The following is a 17,678-nucleotide window of genomic DNA, read 5'->3' as shown; positions in this document are numbered from 1 at the left end:
ATTTGCCTGTGTGCAGAACAGGGCTGAGACTTCTGGGGCAATGTCTCCAGGCTCCTGATGCAAGAAGATGCTGGGCCTGATTTCAGGACTGAGGGTCATTTCTTGAGGGCCCCACAGACACAGAGAAGGTGAAAGGGGCCTTAACATATTAGTAATACACTCCCTTTTCCTGGGCGGCATGCAGAGGCATCCAGCCATGGACAGGCCCAAGGAGAGGGATCGTCCTTCCTGTGGTCGCAGCTGCACTCCAGTCCCTGGGGTGGACCCGAGCTGAGGACTTGCTGAGGACTTTTGGGCTCAGGTTCAGCACACAGGTTGGAGGAGACTGTCACATGGACATGTGCTAGACTCAGACTGAGGAACAGAAGCAAACTGGTATGGCTGCTGTGTCGTGCTTCCATCCCTAGAAGCCCTGGCACAGGGCCCCAGACTTGGCTTTCGATGCCACCATTCAGGAAAGATTATGGAGTTATGAGATGCAGAGCAGAGGACACCAGTCCTTCTTCAGCCACTTCCCAACCTAGTGCAGCACCAGGAAAACTGGATTTCTGGCTCATCTACCCTAACTCATGAGCATGCATTGGGGTACCCACAGTCCAGACCTTGTCTTGATTAGGTGAACACCAGTATTTGAGACAACTTCCAGCCAAGGTCAGCTCCCATCTGATCTCTCCCCATCCCTCCTCTCACCTCTCCAGATGTCTCTGGCCACCTCCCCATGCTCCCCACAGGGCCCTGAGCTGGTGGTGCTCTGAGCAGACCAAGCAGGCTGTGGTGCCCAAGAGGTGACCGCACGCTGGCTGAGCTGCACACGGCGGGAAGTAGACCCAGATGGGTTGGGATCACTGTTGCTAATCCTGCTTTTTATGGTGTGTAGTTCTGGCAGGTGCTCAGAAAGAGCAAGGGACATTGCCAAGGACCTAGGGGGTTTCCAGGTGTCTTTCTAAATCCAGCTGGTGGTACTTTGTGAGGGTGACAGGAATCCCTCTCCATCCTCCCTTCCCTGTGCATGCTGGTTCTTCACTGAATTGCCCAGGAACTGCGATGCTCTTCTTTGCCTGAGGACATCAAAAGCTATGTAAGAGTGAGCTCTGACCTGTTGTTAGACATATGTTTATTGAACGTCAAGAGTAAACAGAGCAATGTAATTCCTCAGGAGAAGTAGGATATTTTTCTAAGAGTGTAATAAATGCAAATGATACCAAAGTTAACAATTACAATAATGATATGAAAGAAGGACCAGGCCTGCATGGAGATACTAAATTAAGTCATTTCTGGAAAAAGAAGGGAAATTTTTCACTATTGAGAACTATCCATAAAATCACTTTCCTAATGTCACCCTTGAGCTCCTGGTTCTTTATGCTGTAGATGAAGGGGTTCAGTGTTGGAGGCACCACGGAGTACAGAACTGCTACCACCAGGTTCAGGGATGGAGAAGAGATGGAGGGGGGCTTCAGGTAGGCAAACACAGCTGTGCTGAGAAACAAGGAGACCACAGCCAGGTGAGGGAGGCACATGGAAAAGGCTTTGTGCCGTCCCTGCTGAGAGGGGATCCTCAGCACAGCCCTGAAGATCTGTACATAGGAGAAAAGAATGAAAACAAAACACCCCAAAAAGAGAACAACACTAAATGTGAGAAGCTGAATTTCCCTGAGGTAGGAATGTGAACATGAGAGCTTGAGGATGGAGGGGATTTCACAGAAGAATTGGTCCACAGCATTGCCCTGGCAGAGGGGCAGCGAAAATGTATTGGCAGTGTGCAGCAGAGCATTGAGAACCCCACTGCCCCAGGCAGCTGCTGCCATCTGGGCACAAGCTCTGCTGCCCAGGAGGCTCCCGTAGTGCAGGGGCTTGCAGATGGCAACGTAGCGGTCATAGGACATGATGGTGAGAATAAAATACTCTGCTGACATAAGACAGGGAAAAAGAAAGATCTGAGCAACACATCCTGCATAGGAGATGGCCCTGGTGTCCCAGAGGGAATTGGCCATGGCTTTGGGGAGAGTGGTGGAGATGCAGCCCAGGTCGAGGAGGGCGAGGTTGAGGAGGAAGAAGTACATGGGGGTGTGGAGGCGGTGGTCGCAGGCTACGGCGGTGAGGATGAGGCCGTTGCCCAGGAGGGCAGCCAGGTAGATGGCCAGGAAGAGCGCGAAGTGCAGGAGCTGCAGCTCCCGCGTGTCTGCGAATGGCAGGAGGAGGAACTCGCTGATGGAGCTGCTGTTGGGCATCTGATCCTCCTGGGAATGGGGATTTGCTGCCTCTGAATAGGGAGGCCTGTCGAAGGAGAAAAAAGAATTAAAATGCTATGGTAGACCTCTGTAAGGAAAACCTTCTGCATTTCTTGTAGAAACCTGAAAAAAATTGCCTCTTCACTTTCGGGAAGACTGGTCCTCTGTTTGATCTCAAATTGGTGCTTCAGGACTCAAGGCACCCTGCAGGAGATGGTCCTGCCGTAGGGCAATATATAAATGGAACATGGGGTGGTCTCAGATGAAGTGTGCTTGGCAAAATTAGGAGTTTGTCAGCATTCTTTCTCAAAATTCATTCTACCGCAGAGCAAGGATTTTTGCATAATGTTTTGCTCTGCTTCTTTATACTTGTCCTCCCACACCTGAGAGGTGTATTTAAGGCATAAACCCTTGGCAATTGTACTGCCTAACAAAGGAAATCTTGTGGTCCTGAAGAGGGAAAGGGACTGTCCTTCAAGGCAGAGTGAGGACAGCTGGTGTGTCTATCACTCCTGGTCTCAGCTGCCCTGTGCAGGCACCTCTGGAGGATGGTCGCACTCAGGTGTTCCCCTGAAAAGAACCTGAATGCTGCTGAGAGCAGAGGAATCCAGGTTCAAAGTGCAGATCTCCAAACCCCTCACCCATCTCATTGCACCTGAGGAGGATCTCAGCTCTCTGCTCTTCTCCAGGGACAGGGAGGGATCATAACAGCTGCCCACATACAGCCATCCACCAGCATTTCTATGGCCTTAGGGCTGACGTGTCTTCTCCATGGGGATGCTAGATAACACAGAGCTGCTAGAGCACAGCTGTGGTCTTGTGCATGGCAGCCTGCAGCCCAGCCAAAGCCCCATGTAAAGAGTCAAATTTCCTTAGATGTGGTCTCCTGAAGGGAGAGTCAGCTCCTTCCCCACACACAGCATTTCCCAGAGACCCAACAGTTAGGAGGGAACGTGGAAGCCTTTTATTCATGGACATACTGAAGAGATAGGAACATCATCACCAGTTTTTGAGCTGCACACGAATTCTCATCCCCAAAACTCTAGTGAATCAAAAGAAACTCATGACATTATGTCCTGGTTCCAGTTAGGACAGAGTTAATTTTTCCTCATAGTAGCTGGTAGGGTGCTATGTTTTGGATTAGGATGAGAAGAGCGCTGATAACATGCTGATGTTTTAATTGTTGCAGAGCAGTGTTTACACCAGGCCAAGGACTTTTCGGCTTCTCGCTCTGTCCTGCCAGCGAGCAGGCTAGGGGTGCAGCAGGAGCTGGGAGGGGACAGACCCAGGACAGCTGACCCAAACTGGCCAAAGGGGTATTCCATACCATCTGACGTCATGCTAAACAATATATAGGGGTGGCTGGCCGGGGTGGGGGGGCCGGCTGCTCGGGGATAGGCTGGGCATCGGTCAGCGGGTGGTGAGCAATTGCATTGTGCATCACTTGTTTCTTACACATTATTATTATTAATACTATTATCATTATCACTATTATTATTATTGTTGTTATTATTTTATTCCTGTCTTAATAAACTGTCTTTATCTCAACTCACCGGCTTCACTTTCCCGTTTCTCTCCCCCATCCCAGAGAGGGAGGGGGGAGGGTGAGCGAACGGCTGTGTGGTGTTTAGCTGCCGGCCGGGTTAAACCACAACACATTATTATTAGATGAGAAAAGAAGCTAAGGAGTTTGTATGAAGAAGGCGTCGGCAGGGCAGGTGCCCAAATCCCCTGTCCCATGTTGCTTCTGGGAGCAGCTCCCGCTCACTCCCTGCTCATGGCTCTACTGCCTGCAGCTGTCCCTGCCTGCAGCTGGGTCTCTGTCCCCACGCCTCCTGCCTGCAGGTCACAGCCCCCATCCCACCCGCTGGGTGCTCAGCTCTGCCCTGCAGACACCTCCTGGCAGCAGGGCTCTGCCCAGGGGCAGCTCGCTGGGGGCACGTCCCAGAGACCAGGTCACACAGACCCTGCTGACACTGCACGTGTGGTGGTGGAGCTTTTTCTGGGCTGAGGGGCAGGCAAGGGAATTGTTGGGGGTCTTGTAACCCTCAGTGGGAAGGCTTAGGCGTATAAGACTCTTCTTGGAAAAAGCAGCCTCTATATCTACTCCCACAGAGACAAAAAAGAAAAAACTGAAAGCAAATAGTCTGGAAAGCTGAGCCTAAAGTATCTAACCCCTTAATGTCTTCTCACCTTAGATATATCCCAGTTGTGCTGTGGAACTGAAAGCAGCCTGCCCCAGGCAGCAGCCTCCCGCCAGCAGCAGGACCCTGCCCTGCCCTGCCGGGGGGGCTCCTTCCACCCGCAGCTTCTCCCCGCAGCGCCCTGGGCAGCTCCCCGGGCAGGCTGAGTGCGGAGCCTGGCAGGCGGCAGAGGCCCTGCCCCGGCACACAGCCCCTGGGGCACAGCAGGGACCCTGCTCTGCACCACAGCCCTGGGCACCCCTGCCTGCACCCGCGGCTTCTCCTTCCTCCAGGAGCTGCGGCTGCATTGCCCTCCAGCCAGAGACTTACCGGGGTCAGGGCTGGCAAGTGTTCTCCCCCAGCGAGCTCTGTGCATCCTGCCACTTCTGCCTGCCTTTACCCACTCTGTCTCTGCAGGCAGTGCCCCCAGCCCTGCTGCGCTGGGCAGAGGAGCTGCTCCTGGGCAGAGCTGGCTCTCTGCAGCGCTGCGCGCTTGCCAGGAGCTCCCCTTGGGCCCAGGAGCCCGGCCCAGCTCAGCAGCACAGGCCCAGCCCAAGGCCTCCCTTGCTCTGCCCCCCACCAGGCTCCCTGCACATGGCCCTGAGGCTCCTGGGCTCACAGCTCCTGGAAGGCAGCAGTGCCCCTCCTGGGGAACACACTTGGAAGCAGACAAAGCAAACACTGACTGGCCCTCTCTAAGCATCATACTGACTTATTCCTGCAGCAGGAATTGCCCTGCCAGGGTGCGCAGGGCTGCGGGACGTGCCAAAGTTCAACTCTGTTGTTCAACTTACTCATCAGTGAAGTCAATGATGTAACAGAGTGCACCCTCAGCAACATTGCTGATGACACAAAGCTGGGAGGAGTGGCTGATACCACAGAGGGACCTGGACATTCTGGAGAGATTGTCTGAGAGGAACCCCACGAAGTTCAACAAGGGCAAGTGCAGGGTCCTGTCTCCTTCCTAGGGCGGAATAACCCCCAGCGCCAGTACAGGCTGGGAATGACCTGCTGGAAAGCAGCTCTGCAAAGAAGGATCTGGGAGTCCTGGTGGACAGCAGGCTGAGCATGAGTCAGCAGTGTGCCCTTGTGGCCAAGAAGGCCGACGGGATCCTGGGGTGCATTAGGAACAGTGTCACCAGCAGGCCAAGGGAGGTGATCCTCCCCCTCTACTCAGCCTGTACAGGTGCTTGGTGTTATTCCTCCCTAGGAAGGAGACACCACAAAGAAAAGGTGGTATGCATGAGAAGCCTGACAGGGTTAGAAAAGCAGCGTTTAGTTGCAGAATAAGCACTAGGGCTGGATTCCCCTGAAAAGCTACCAGTTCCTTGACAGAGCGGCACACTGCCACAGTCATGGTAACAGCCTGGCAGCTTTGCGCATGGGTATTATTGAGATCAGTCAAATGGGATGAAGGCTTTGTTCCTCATCCCTTCTGTTGAGAGAGGGGTTTTGCCTCTCGGCAGGAGCTAGCGCTGCCACATGTCACCCAGGCAATGTCTCTGAGTGGCATCTGCCCTTGGGGCCCAGAGATGTGCAAAGCCTTGTTTGTCTTGCTTTCCAATATCCACTGGCATTCCATCCAAGCTAAGCAACCCAAGGCCTTCTCCAGAGCTGGTCATCACGGAAAGGCACTTCTGGGACTCCTTGCAACAGCCTGCAGTAATGCTGCCATTGCTTATGTCAATTGTGGGTGCCTGGAGTGTTTTGGACTCTTCTAGAGGTGAGTTTGAAGTATGGGAATGCTTTATACAAACACAAAAGAGCTTTGACATGTTGGCTTGTGCTCAGTGACTTCTGAGCTAGAGCACTGCAGGTTATTGAATCAAAGACTGGAGTGTGTGGAGTGCATCCAGTGTCCTAGAGCCACTCACACACTGGCTGATACTGACTTGGTTACTGAAAATACAGTCTGGTTGGGGTCTTCAGCTTCCCAGATGTCTGCCGGAAAGACAACACAGCAGAGAGGAAATAGTCTAGGAGGTCTCTGGAGTGTGTGGAAGATGAGCAGGGGAGGTCCCAGTCAACTGTGGGTTAGCAAATGTGACGCCCAAGTTCCAGTGGATTCCTGGAGATAACTACACTTGAAATGGCCATTGAGACCCCCAAGAAAATCATGTTGGTCCATCTGCGATAAACTCAGGCTGAAAGACTCAAGAGCAGGTGAATTTGAGTGGCTGTGGCAGAGCCCAGCAGCCTGCCCCAGTCTGGGAATATGTCCCCTTCCAACTAGGGAAATTAAAAGGGATTAATATGAACAGACCCATCAGGTCAATCTGCATAATACGGAGAAGTAATAGTTCTTGTGCTGTAGGTGCAGCAGGCAGGAGGCCTTGGATTGGGCCTCAGAAGACTCAAGCAGATCTCATGCAGTTCATCCATGAGCTAAGACAAACAGTGTGAGCAGAGCGAAGGACACCGAGTGGTGCCCTACCATGAAGGAAGATGCAGAGCACAGCTGTAAGAGGCGTCTTTCTTCTGCCACGACCGACGCAGGTTCGTCTGAAGTGAAAGCCCCAGCCCAGGACCCATGGAGTGAAGGTCCCTGGGCACAACTGCAGAAAGACTTTGCAAGACCTCTGCCAGTGACAGCTTGAAACACCAAATGCATCTTGGCAGTAGTACGTCCTTTTGGCACAGGGGCAGATGTCCTCCCTGGCAACACCAACACCGAGGCCACCACTGCAAAGCTGCTGCGTGACACCGAATGCGTGACACCCCGGGGTCCAGAGAGGGGAGAGGGGAAGGGGAGAGGCAGGCTGTGGGGAGGGGGCTGGAGTGAGGTCACTGCCACTGCAGCAGCCTGACTGGCCCTCAGAAGGGCTGGCCGGCAGGCACTATGACATCATCCCGCGCATCAGAGAGCCCCTGGGCAGAAATGACGTCACTGCAGAGGGGAGGGCGAGGGGCTGGCAGAGCCCCATCGAGGGGCTGGCTGTGGGTCCCCGCTGCTACAGCCACCTGACGGCGCGGGGCAGGCAGGAGGGCAGGCAGGGCTCGTGGCCGCCTTGCTCAGGACGAGCCCTGGGCGAGCTGTGTGGGAAATCTGTGCCTTAGCTCCAGCAAAAGCTCTTCTCTTTGCTCTTGACTTTTCTCAATAACACCACTTCCAGGTGAGCTCTGCCCTTGCTAAAACCATACCTCCACCTCCACCATAAATTTCTGTTTTGGAGCCTGTCCTTGCTGCCAAACCCTGGCAGATCCTTTGTGGCCCCTCTCAGCACCCTGTTACTGTAACGTCCCAGTCCCACTGCCCCACACATGCTCCCACAGCCGTGCTGCCAAGGCACCGCACATGGCAGTGCACATTCAGGGCTGGGTCAAGCTCCCCCTGTTACAATCCCAATGGCACCCTCAGGGTCCCTTCCTGCCATGGCCCTCCTGCCTTTGCAACCTCCTCCAGCCCATGGCCCCTGCCCTGCCCCAGCCACATCCCATGGGGGCCTCTGCAGACAGGCCTGCTCCAGGTCTGCAGGGCTCTGGGCCAGGACAGAGGCCAGCACAGCTGGCCGTTCCCCCAACACAGACCCTGAGCACGGTTCTCCCACCTCCCTGATCTCTGCCCACCTCCCTGCCTTCATCCCAGTCCAGTGGCAGCAGCCCCAGGGCAGTGCCCACCGCAGGCTGCTTCAGGGCCCTGGGCACTGCCACCACAGCCCCAGCCCCTCTGAAGGGCACAGAAGCTCTTGGGGGCACAGAGGGCTCAGCCCCGCAGATGGGTATTTCATGGCACAAGCGTACAGAGGTCAGTGTCCCCTGCTGTGTCCCCTGCTCTCTTCTGCAACAGATCCCCAAGAGGCCTGCAGACCTTCCTGCTCAGAAGGCATCCTCAGCACAGCCCTAAAGATCTGCACATAGCTGATGGACTCTCCAGGCAGCTTCACATTTATGTCCTGGAGGATGTCCTCTGCCCTGCCCCATGTGGGACAATCATGCCTATGTACCTCAGTGACCATCTCTGCTGTCATTAGACACCAACACGTTGCTCTTAAATCCTATGCTTGGTCTCTCCCAAATCCATGCAGCAACAGGCCTGCCGGGGAGCAAGTGCACAGCCCTGATTTTGGCACAAGCTGTGAAAGAAGAGTGAAGTGTTCAGACTGCACTATTAAGATCCTGTTTTATTAAGCAGATACTAAAACAGTCAGTGCTGACCTTCTGTAAGACACATTTATAGAGCCTCCAGAGTAAACAGAGCAGTGTCATTCCTCATTAGAAATGAGACATCTGCAAACATTTCTCTAAGAACATAAATGCTAATGATACTAAAAATAACAATGAAAATATACATATGAAACAAGGCTGAGGCCTTCATGGGGATAGGAAAGTCACTTGTGTAGAAAGAGGGAAAATCTATCACTACTCAGAAAGATCCATGAAATCATTTGTCTAATGGCACCCTTGAGCTCCTGGCTTCTCATGCTGTAGATGAGGGGGTTCAGTGTTGGGGGCATGACCGAGTACAGAACTGCCACCACCAGGTCAGAGGACGGGGAGGAGATGGAGGGGGGCTTCAGGTAGGCAAAAATGGCTGTGCTGAGAAAAAGAGAGACCACAGCCAGGTGAGGGAGGCACGTGGAAAAGGCTTTGTGCCGGCCCTGCTCAGAGGGCATCCTCAGCACGGCCCTGAAGATCTGCACGTAGGAAAAAACAATGAAAACAAAACATCCAGATGTCAAACAAGCACTAAACAGAAGCACCCAGACTTCCCCGAGGTAGGAGTTAGTGCAGGAGAGCTTGAGGATCTGGGGAATTTCACAGAAGAACTGGTTCAAGGCATTGCCTTGGCAGAGGGGCAGAGAAAATGTACTGGCAGTATGCAACAGAGCATAGAGAACCCCATTGCCCCAGGCAGCTGCTGCCATCTGGGCACAAGCTCTGCTGCCGAGGAGGCTCCCGTAGTGCAGGGGCTTGCAGATGGCAACGTAGCGGTCATAGGCCATGATGGTGAGAACTGAAAATTCAGTTCCAATAAAGAAGACAAACAGAAAGACCTGTGCAGCACATCCTGCATAGGAAATGGCCCTGGTGTCCCAGAGGGAATTGGCCATGGCCTTGGGGAGAGTGGTGGAGATGCAGCCCAGGTCGAGGAGGGCGAGGTTGAGGGGGAAGAAGTACATGGGGGTGTGGAGGCGGTGGTCGCAGGCTACGGCGGTGAGGATGAGGCCGTTGCCCAGGAGGGCAGCCAGGTAGATGGCCAGGAAGAGCGCGAAGTGCAGGAGCTGCAGCTCCCCCGTGTCTGCGAATGGCAGGAGGAGGAACTCACTGATGGAGCTGCTGTTGGACATATGCTGCCTGTTGGGTATGGGGATCTGTACAGGTAGTAAAAGACAATGAAAAGTTAGGACAGGCTTCTCCAAGTGAAACCTATACCATTTCTTGTAGACCCTCCCCCTGCCATACTTAAAGGCTTTTCCTTTCTCTACTGGAATCTTTCATTCAGCTCCACGACATGAGCTTCATTTTAAAGGTTCAGTGCGCCATGAGGAGCAGGGGCCTTTGCTCCTGGGCTCTTGAGAGAATCAGTCCTTACTCAGTGCAGCGAGTACACGGCAACATGGCAGCTGGGAAAGGTTTTATTTTCAGAGTTTGTCAGATGAAATCCTTTCTTACACAGAAGGCCATGTCAGCATCTGCATTCCAGTGCTACAGAATGTAGTTGACAGAAAGGAGTTTCAGGGGCAATTTTTTCTACATATCCTTTTCCCTCTCTTCACGCCCAAGCAGTGTTCTCTACAGTCAGAAATACTGAGGATTTCTGCTGCACTCACCATGAACGGTTGTGAGACCTGAGAGGCAAAGTATTCCCTTTGGCTCAGAGCAGGGTGAGGGGAGTTGGCTGGGCTTGTTCCCACCTGCCCTGAGTGTGCAGCTTTTGCAGATGGAGGACAATCACATTTCTGTTACCCAGAAAGACGCCAGACGCTGCTGAGAGAAGAGGAATCCACTGCCAATTCCTCAATGCCCAGCCTTTGTCAAGGTACCTGAGCAAGGTCTCAGCACCACACCTCCTGCCCAGGACACCTAACGTTCATTTCACCAGCCCAATAGTATGTCCTTGCATTTAGCATCTCCTCTACTACGTATGCCTTCCAGATTGTCCTGGTTCCATTTAGGACAGAGTTAATTTTTCCTCATAGTAGCTGGTAGGGTGCTATGTTTTGGATTAGGATGAGAAGAGCGCTGATAACATGCTGATGTTTTAATTGTTGCAGAGCAGTGCTTACACTAAGCCAAGGACTTTTAAGCTCCTCGCTCTGTCCTGCCAGCGAGCAGGCTGGGAGTGCAGCAGGAGCTGGGAGGGGACAGACTCAGGACAGCTGACCCAAACTGGCCAAAGGGGTATTCCATACCATCTGACGTCATGCTAAACAATATATAGGGGTGGCTGGCCGGGGTGGGGGGCGCCGGCTGCTCGGGGATAGGCTGGGCATCGGTCAGCGGGTGGTGAGCAATTGCATTGTGCATCACTTGTTTCTTACACATTATTATTATTAATACTATTATCATTATCATTATTATTATTATTATTGTTATTATTATATTCCTGTCTTAATAAACTGTCTTTATCTCAACTCACCAGCTTCACTTTCCTGTTTCTCTCCCCCATCCCAGAGAGGGAGGGGGGGAGGGTGAGCGAACGGCTGTGTGGTGTTTAGCTGCCAGCCGGGTTAAACCACAACACAGATATTACAAACATACTATGGGAAAGATTTCTATCCTGCAGGGCAGCTCACAGCTCGAAAGACCAAGAGGGCAGCGACATTTTTTTTAGGTGTGAGAGGAGGCTAGGAGGTAGGATCACAGGAAGCAGTCTTTACTGAATGGAAAAATATGGAGTTTTCTGATGAATTAGCCCTGTGACAGGTTTTACGATTTACCTTTCTCTCATTCCTTGATCATATCCCTGATGACTGAAGGTTTTATTTCTGGGAGCTGTTTCCTTGTCTCAAGTGTTATTCCTGTTTCTGCTCAAAGCCTCAACCCAATCTCTGTGCAGTAATCTTTGCCCTTCGGCGAATTCCTGTATGCAGGGGACTGGCTAGTTGCATATGCATGTTTACAGGTGGAAAAGAACCTGTAGAAATGCCTGGATGGGTTCAGCAAAGATGATGCTGTTGCTATTGATAGGAAGAGGAAAGGCTGAAGGCAGTTCCGGGGCAGCTCACAAACCTACTGATCATCAGTATCACAGTTCAGGAATCTCAGCAATATGCTCATACTTGACAGCTCCTTTCCCATTTCTCCCTGTTTCCCGTCCCCATCCAGTAGAGTAGGTAACTGACAAGAGGGCAGAATATTCCTAATTGGACTTTTCTTGTGAAAAACTTAACTGGAAAATGCCACTGTGTGCTGTATAACTGTGAGCAGGCTGCCCCAGGCAGCCACCTCCCGCCAGCAGCAGGACCCTGCCCTGCCGGGGGGCTCCTTCCACCCGCAGCTTCTCCCCGCAGCGCCCTGGGCAGCTCCCCGGGCAGGCTGAGTGCTGAGCCTGGCAGGCGGCAGAGGCCCTGCCCCGGCACACAGCCCCTGGGGCACAGCAGGGACCCTGCTCTGCACCACAGCCCTGGGCACCCCTGCCTGCACCCGCGGCTTCTCCTTCCTCCAGGAGCTGCGGCTGCATTGCCCTCCAGCCAGAGACTTACCGGGGTCAGGGCTGGCAAGTGTTCTCCCCCAGCGAGCTCTGTGCATCCTGCCACTTCTGCCTGCCTTTACCCACTCTGTCTCTGCAGGCAGTGCCCCCAGCCCTGCTGCGCTGGGCACAGGAGCTGCTCCTGGGCAGAGCTGGCTCTCTGCAGCGCTGCGCGCTTGCCAGGAGCTCCCCTTGGGCCCAGGAGCCCGGCCCAGCTCAGCAGCACAGGCCCAGCCCAAGGCCTCCCTTGCTCTGCCCCCCACCAGGCTCCCTGCCCATGGCCCTGGGGCTGCAGGGGAACCTGCTGGGAAACAGCCTGAAGGGATCCCTGGGCTTCCCTCCCTCCCCTGGGCACACACACTTCACAACAGAGTCATTTCTCCTAGCAGAAAATGAATTAGCTGTAACAATAACTTCTTTATGTCCCAGTATCAGTTTGGACATGAAGTCATGGTGGGGGACATTTCTTCCTCCTCGTGGCCACTTCCAACCTTCCGAGATGCACTTTGTGCTGTGTTTTTTGCTTTTTTTCTGTTTTTTTTTTTTTTTTCCTCCTGCTGTTCCCTACTACCAAAGAAAGCTCCATCAAGGTTGAAACCTCTCCTAAAGTAGGCATCCCAACATATCAGCATAATTGCTGCCTGTCAACCAACCAGACACGAGTCACCTCACCAGCATCTTCCAAGAAATGGAGCTGTTGCTGTCCTTGCACTTCTTGGCTGGACACACCCAAGCCTTGTGCCTCCTGCTGTCCAGTCATGGACTCAAGCAGAAGGGACAGCACAACCCATATGCGGGCCTTCTTTCTGCCTGGGTCCTCCTGGCTATGTAGGCAGAGGGGATCGCACAGTCAGCAAGCCAACCAGGTGCCTTCTGCTGGCCTACCAGGGCCACTGGCAGATGTCAGCCAAAAAGTACAGATCCCAGGGAGAAGGCAAGGGTGACCTGTCAGCTACTTCAGACAGAAGTGACCTCACAGTCCCTTTCCGTGACACGTTCCTGCTGCTGCCCTATCATCTGCAGAGACAGAAGTGACCTCACAGTCACTGTCCCAGTCACATTCCTCCTGCTGGGGCAGGGGATCCTGAGGCAGAGCTGAGCTCATCAGAGCATTCCCACCCATCTCCTCCTTGTGTTTGACGAGCTGATCAGATCCACGGCCCCTCACATTCATCTTTGAATGCCATGTGAGTGCACAGCAACCTCACGGCTCCTGCCCTGCCCCAAGGGGGTAAGCGCCTAAAGTTAAGGGTTAGGAGAGGGGTTGAAGGTGAGGAGGTTAATGCACAGGAACAGGGGCTTTGGGTGTTAGTTGTTCATGTATGGCATTAGGGACTAGAGCTCACTTTTCTGGGTTAGAGATTAAGGAAAATCTAGTGGAAGGGTTTGGTGTTCTGCTTGTGGTGTGACCTCTGTGGTTAGGGTATGGACAAGCTTTGCGGTTTAGGGTTTTGTTTAGGTCTGTTAAGAAGTTGTCCAGGGTTAAACAGAGCATTTCAGTGCTGATATTAAGGGCAGGGATCAAGGTAAGCATGAGAAAAAGCATAAGGGAAAGAGGCTAAGGGGTGAGTTTTGGCTTCAAGGGATACTTTGAGGTCTGGCATTAGAGTAGTGTATTCCTCTCAGGGTGTGGAGTAGCATTTAGGTTTAGGGATTAAGGTTACTGGTTGAGACATGGGAAGGGCCTCACATGAATTTTTGAAGTTAGTGTGAGAGCAGCATTAACATTACCTGAACTCTTTTCCTCTTCAAAATCATTAATTTCTGCTGCCCTAGGTCCTCTTCCCTCCCCTAAATCTCACATTGCTCCTAGCCAGGGTTTAGCTGACCTGCCCATAGCAGTAATCTTGTTGGGATCAGCTTTCTGATGGCTTTCATGATCTCAGAGTATCTGTCTCACCTCTGTTGGCTACTCCGTTCCTAAAACAGAAGTGTCACCTAAGGCTAAATGGAAGAGGACACAAACATGTCTGGGAGCACCTTGCACAATGTGCCCAGCAGCTCTGCACCACCACAAAAGTGAGCTTCTTGCTCTTAAGTTTTGGTTCCAGAATGGCTCCTATGGATTCAAGCTAACTATTCCCAGGCCCTCATGCATGCTTCAGTTTCCCCCAAGGATCATGGAGGCACTGGCTGACTCTGTGTAGAAAACTGAAAGCAGCCGTGGAGGATGACTTTAGGCCAAAGTTGAAATCTCTGACATGACAGCCAGAGGTGCTGCTCTGCAGAGAGAGGGGGCTGTGGTGCCTGGGGCATGGGGGCACTCTGCAGGACTGTGTTGGGAAGGCTGGGAGGCAGACCCAGCTCATGGGGTCACTGCCGTTGCCCCAGGGCTGCAACGAATCACTCACCAGACTCCTTTGCTGGGGCTGCTGCATGCCCTGGGGCTGCAGAGCTCTCCTCTGCCTGCTCACACCAGATTGAGCACTTGAGCTCTGGTCAGTCCACTTTGGACATAACATGGTGCTCAGCAGGAAATACTGGGGTCATCTTTCCAAGACAAGGTGGCAGTTTCTCAGAGATTGGCAGCACAGCGGTCTGCTTGTGGGAACTGATGAGTTACTAAATATTCATCATGTTTGGGGTTGGAATTTCTTTTTCTTTAATTTCTCTTTTCCTTTCCCTTCCTTATGTGTCTATCTCTCTGTGAGTTTTTATGTTCTTTCCCTTCTCTCTCGAGATGTGTTTCCTCCTCTTCCTCTAGAGGAGGAGGAAGCAGGCAGCTCATGCATGTGTAGTTGCTGGTTGGGGTGAGCAAGGAGGAGGCTGGCTATGGTGCAAGGAAATGGAGGTCGGTGAAGCTGCAGGAGCCCTGGTCTCTTGCCTGGGAGATCCCCAGCACAGAGTGCCTGTGCCCCGCAGGGCCAGCCCCGCTCCCCAGGCCAGCACAAGAGGCCTGCCCCAGGCACAGAGCTGCCTGCCCCAAGCAGGTGCCTGCAAAAAGAGCTTTCCCTTTCTCCTTTACCCATCTGTGCAGGCCCAGAAATGCTGCCCTACTCTTCCCCAGGGCCATCCCTGCTCCCAGAGAGCCTTGCCCAGGGCAGTGTGTCTGTGATGGCCTGGCTGGCTGTTGCTGCTTCCCTCCCCGTGCTCCCTGCAGGGCCCCAGCTGGTGGTGCTGCTGCAGGGGCTGTTGTGCCCTGGGACCCCCGGGGGTCTCCCCCCTGCCTGTGCTGCTCAGGGTGGGCAGCAGACCCAATTCCATGGGGATCTCTGCTGCTGAACCCATTTCCATCTCCCCTGATGGCTCAGCAGCACAGGACAGTGCTTGGCAGGGCCACGGGGTGTCTCTAAGGGCACAAAGGGCAAGCGAGTGCTGCACCAGACCTCGCCCACAGCACTTCAAAATGGTTATCCTCAATTAATCTGCAGTCTTATGGGCCTTTGCCTGCTGGCTCTTCACCACCTCTTCTGGCATTGCAGAGCCCTCCTTTAGCCCATGGACTCCTCAGATTTGCCTTTTCCTTTACCAGACCCTTCTTTGGATGGTCACTCATTTTATGAGGTTCTAATCACTGCCCACTGAGCACATTGTCCCTGCAGATCCCCTGACATCTGCTGGAAGCTTCAGATTCCTCTCCAGGCTGGCATTGGACATCTACCCCACTTCAGGGGACAGTGTTGTCTATTTGGGCATGTGCTGCCACAAAAGGAGTTCTTGGCCCAGCCCTTGGTTCCTCACAAACCACACTGGGACTTTCAGCCCGTGTCCTTCATTCCATGAAGAACCCCAAAAAATCAGAAGAGCAGGGAGCAACCCCTTGGCTCTATTCCTGATAACACATTTGGAAGAGGTGTCCAGGCTTCTGGATTTGCCCTGAGCAGCCCCTTTTGTTATTTTGGAGCTAGCAGGGAGGCCAGCTGTGACCCAGGGCTGCACAGTGCCTGCTGCTGCCTGCAGGGACAGGGATGTCACTGTAGGGACAACAGGACTGTCACCAAGGTACATGAGATCTCACGGATTATCCAAATGCAAGAAGCACAATGAGGAAGCCAAAATAGAGCAGCAGTGAAAAGACCAGGTCCTGCTGCTGGCCATGGCCATGGCTCCAGGGAAGCAGCAGCCCCAACCTGAAGGCAGCAGAGAGGCAGAGCCCAGTGGGCAGTGAGGGGCGGCCCCGAGGGCCAGCAGGACTGCTCCTCCATGTGGCAGCTGGACTCTTGGCTCCGAGCCCCTCCTGCATGCTGGGGCAGCTCTCCAAGCTGCAGAGGAGGTGGGAAGAGCGGGATACTGAGACCAATCAGGTTCTGACAGCTTCTCAATTGTCATTATCTACAAGGCAAGCATGGTTCTACAGGTACATGAGACATTTATGTGAAAAAAAAAAGAATAATTAAGAGATATGAAAATAAAAATACCATTATTAAATGAAAATCTAAAGATGCAGTATAATATATTATAAAAGAAATAACAAAAGACTATCCTAACAATTTTATAGAAAAACAGTGAGTTCTGATTGGATTGTGGGCTTCAGTATTACTGATGAAGAAGCATGTATCCAAAGAGTATCCTCACTGCGTCCTTGAGCTCCTGGTTCCTCATGCTGTAGATGAGGGGGTTCAGAGCTGCAGGAAAGACTGAGTACACAAGTGCCACCACCAGATCCAGGGACGGGGAGGAGAGGGAGGGGGGCTTCAGGTAGGAAAACATGCAAGTGCTGAGAAACAGGGAGACCACAAAGAGGTGGGGGAGGCACGTGGAAAAGGCTTTGTGCCGGCCTTGCTCAGAGGGGATCCTTAGCACTGCCCTGAAGATCTGCACATAGGAGAAAACGATGAAAACAAAACAAAGAAAGACTAAAGAAACACTAACTACAATAAGCCCAAACTCCCTGAGGAATGACTTTGAGCAGGAGAGCTTGAGAATGTGGGGGATTTCACAGAAGAACTGGTCCACGGCATTGCCTTGGCAGAGGGGCAGGGAAAATGTATTGGCAGTGTGCAGGACAGTATACAGAAAGCCACTGCTCCAGGCAGCTGCTGCCATCTGGGCACAAGCTCTGCTGCCCAGGAGGCTCCTATAGTGCAGGGGCTTGCAGATGGCAACGTAGCGGTCATAGGCCATGATGGTGAGAAGGAAATACTCTGCTGATATGAAGAAGAGAAAGAAAAAGACCTGTGCAGCACACCCTTGATAGGAGATGGCCCTGGTGTTCCTGATGGCATTGGCCATGGCTTTGGGGAGAGTGGTGGAGATGCAGCCCAGGTCGAGGAGGGCGAGGTTGAGGAGGAAGAAGTACATGGGGGTGTGGAGGCGGTGGTCGCAGGCTACGGCGGTGAGGATGAGGCCGTTGCCCAGGAGGGCAGCCAGGTAGATGGCCAGGAAGAGCGCGAAGTGCAGGAGCTGCAGCTCCCGCGTGTCTGCGAATGGCAGGAGGAGGAACTCGGTGATGGAGCTGCTGTTGGGCATTTGATGAGCTTGGACACAGTTGTCTGTTGAAGAGGAGAAGGCAGAATGAACAGATTCCTAAGAAGAAAACCTATTGCAAGACTTAGAGCACCCCCAGCCTGAGCCTCTCTCTTTGCAAAGAACCTTTCTGCAGCTCTCTTGAGCTGTGGCTGGTGCTGGCTGAGAGTGGCACTGGGAGCTGGGGCTGCTGTGGGCTCCAGAGGAGTCCCTCCTGCTTTGCAGCAG

At 53.1% G+C, this 17,678-nt stretch overlaps 2 protein-coding genes across 2 annotated transcripts; both read right to left on the bottom strand.

Annotated features, from left to right (window-relative positions):
- Window positions 1-209: 209 nt before the first annotated feature.
- On the bottom strand, window positions 210-2,269 carry LOC136787307 (olfactory receptor 14A16-like). The gene has a single exon (XM_066984467.1). It carries the CDS (start codon window positions 2,226-2,228, stop codon window positions 1,269-1,271), a length of 960 nt encoding a protein of 319 aa, XP_066840568.1. The 5' UTR covers window positions 2,229-2,269; the 3' UTR covers window positions 210-1,268.
- A 6,467-nt stretch (window positions 2,270-8,736) lies between these two features.
- On the bottom strand, window positions 8,737-17,453 carry LOC136787308 (olfactory receptor 14C36-like). The gene is made up of 2 exons (XM_066984468.1): window positions 16,949-17,453; window positions 8,737-9,194 (listed from the first exon to the last, which is right to left on the bottom strand). The coding sequence occupies exons 1-2, from the start codon at window positions 17,451-17,453 to the stop codon at window positions 8,740-8,742; spliced, it is 960 nt and encodes a 319-aa protein (XP_066840569.1). The 3' UTR covers window positions 8,737-8,739.
- Between the last annotated feature and the right edge of the window lie 225 nt (window positions 17,454-17,678).

Source organism: Anser cygnoides, chromosome 28 (assembly GCF_040182565.1).
Source record: "Anser cygnoides isolate HZ-2024a breed goose chromosome 28, Taihu_goose_T2T_genome, whole genome shotgun sequence".
NCBI classification, from domain to species: Eukaryota; Metazoa; Chordata; class Aves; order Anseriformes; family Anatidae; genus Anser; species Anser cygnoides.
This window is presented reverse-complemented; position numbering and strand designations above follow the sequence as displayed.